Source organism: Crocuta crocuta, unplaced genomic scaffold, assembly GCF_008692635.1.
Source record: "Crocuta crocuta isolate KB4526 unplaced genomic scaffold, BGI_CrCroc_1.0 scaffold653, whole genome shotgun sequence".
Lineage (NCBI taxonomy): Eukaryota > Metazoa > Chordata > Mammalia > Carnivora > Hyaenidae > Crocuta > Crocuta crocuta.
Genome location: NW_027527134.1, coordinates 152140 through 154380, shown reverse-complemented (window position 1 = coordinate 154380; position 2241 = coordinate 152140). Strand labels below are relative to the sequence as shown.

General features: G+C 67.2%; 1 protein-coding gene across 1 annotated transcript in view; it reads right to left on the bottom strand.

The window, feature by feature from the left end:
• Positions 1 to 1953: 1953 nt before the first annotated feature.
• Positions 1954 to 2241, bottom strand: part of TNNI2 (troponin I2, fast skeletal type) — a gene marked incomplete at its 5' end in the record, with an annotated part of 1600 nt that continues 1312 nt past the window's right edge. The window contains one exon of the mRNA XM_077755555.1: positions 1954 to 2144. Within this exon, the coding sequence (XP_077611681.1) occupies positions 2047 to 2144 (98 nt within the window). The remainder of the gene's footprint in view (positions 2145 to 2241) is intronic.

Sequence of the window (2241 nt, the reverse complement as noted above, 5' to 3'; positions counted from 1 at the left end):
CCTTGACCCCCCGTCTGCCTGCCGTGCTCTCCCCCACCCCTCCCGGCCACAGCCCAGCCCGGGTTCCTCTGGGGCTCCCAACATCACCGACAGGGCAGGCCGACGCCGCCGTACCTTTGATGCCCTCCCCCTCCCTTCGGGGGTCCCTCCCCGGTAGCGCCCAGCTCCCGCCTCCAGGAGAAGTTTCTCCTCTCCTCCCTGCCTGCCCATTGTTGTGGATCACCCAACACTCACTTCTGAGCACACCCAGACCCCCGTCTCCAGCCTGCACCCCTGCATCCAGCAAACCCACAGCCGAAACCCAGCCCCTCATCTGCTCAGAGCCCCCTCCCTGGGGAACAGCCCCCCGGCCTGTTCCCATCCCCCTCGTCCACCAAGTCCGGGGTCTCTGCCTCCTGAGTACCTGCCACTCTGTCTCCCTCCCTCCCAGGAGGTTCACGTGCCATCCCCACTCCAGCCTCACTCCTGAACTGCCTCTTCTCCCCACCATGGAGATCTTTCTAGAATGCAGAGCCCCCACCAGGTGCCAGGTGCTGGGCCACATGCTTCACAGACATCCCCGCCGGAGGCAGTGTGTCTGGGGGGGACCCCAGGACAGCTGGCCGGCGGCCTGGCTGTGCTGTTTGCTCCCCGTCCGGTTGCCTGTTGTAACAGACACCCACAAATCTGCTCCCAGCCCGAGTCACGGCACCTGCCCCTGCGTGGTCCCCACCCTGGTGGGTCACTGCCTGCGATTGCGTGTTTGAAACTTCCTTGACTTAAAAAAAAGAAATCATTTCTCCACATGGCGAGTCTTCCCAAACCCAGGAAGTTGAGTCTTGTGGGAGCCAGGTCCCCAGCGCCCCTGCCTCCCCCCCTCCTGGGAGCCACGGCCCCTGGACAGCGTCCCGGGTCGCTCTGCCAGGTCCACGGTGGGGTGCTGCCTCTGTTGCTCTATCCAGACACGGAATCCTGTGCTTTGAATACACTTCCTGCCTTGCCCACTCTCAGCTCCGCCTCGGCCCCCAGCATCCTGCAGGAGCTGAATCAGGGGGCCTAGCGCGCGTGTCCGAGCCGGGAGGGCCTTCAAGGGGGCCCCTCAAGGACCGATTCCTGGGCTGCAGCAGGGGCGGGGGGCTGAACGCAGGCAAGGCCAAAGGCAGCTCCCCTTCCAAGGCCTGGCCCCTGGCAGATCTATCGCTGGGGCGGCCCGAGCGGAAGGGCAGGGTGGGTGGCCTGGCCTCCTTGGGCCCCCCTCCTGGGCACCCTTCCAAAGATCCGGGTGGACAGACCTTGGTGGGTCACCATATCACTTCCTACAGAGGAAGTGGGTCAGCCGTGGCCTTGTGGTGATGGTCCTCTTCAGGGCCCCATCAGGGACAGCGTCCTTTGATGTGTGAGGTGGGCCGAGGCCTTGGGAAGGAGCAAACAGCAGTGGAAGCCCCTCCCCCGGGGCTGCCTTGGAGCCTGGTGGGCCCATCGTCAGCCCCCAGGCGGGAGCATGGACCCCAGCTGGGCCGCGTCCCTGCTGGACCCCAGGAGTGTGCCCATGAGCCCCCCGTGGGAGGGGTGGGGGCGGCCCACGTTGCGTGGAATCGCGCCAGACAGAGGGTCTCCGGGCCGGGCAGGCCCCCTGAGTGCCATACACGTGGACAAGTGATCTCATCTCCGGAACTGCCTCTCTGACACAACCCAGGCCATCCGCCTCCAGGCCCCCGGGGCCGGCGAGTCCAGGGCCAGCCTTGGGGAACATGGGGACTGACTGCTCACCACTGCCCGCACCATGCAACCCCAGGGTGCAGGCTGGCTGGATTCGGGCCCTGAAGTGCCCCCCTCCCAGTGCAGCCCAGAGTCCTTGATGCCGGGCAGGCTCCCCGCTGCCCCCACCCCAGGCTGCCCCCCGCTGCGCTGCCGGCCGCCGGGCACCCGGACGCAGTCTGGGCAGTGAGGCTGGGCAGGACCAGACCACACCAGTCGTGGGGATTGGAATCCTTTATTGATCACTTCGACAAGCCCCGTCCTCCCTCAGTGCGCTGGGAGCTCCCGGCCGGGCTACCGCGCGCGGGCCTAGGACTCGGACTCGAACATCTTCTTCCGGCCCTCCATGCCAGATTTCTCCTCGATGTTCTTACGCCAGTCGCCTACGTCACGCAGGTCCCGCTCCTGGGGAGGGGCCAGGGCAGGGCTCAGGAGGAGGCTGCGGCCCCCGCGGCCCGCGGCCCCCAGAGGCGGGGAGGAGAGGGGGGGGGGGGGGCCCCGGCG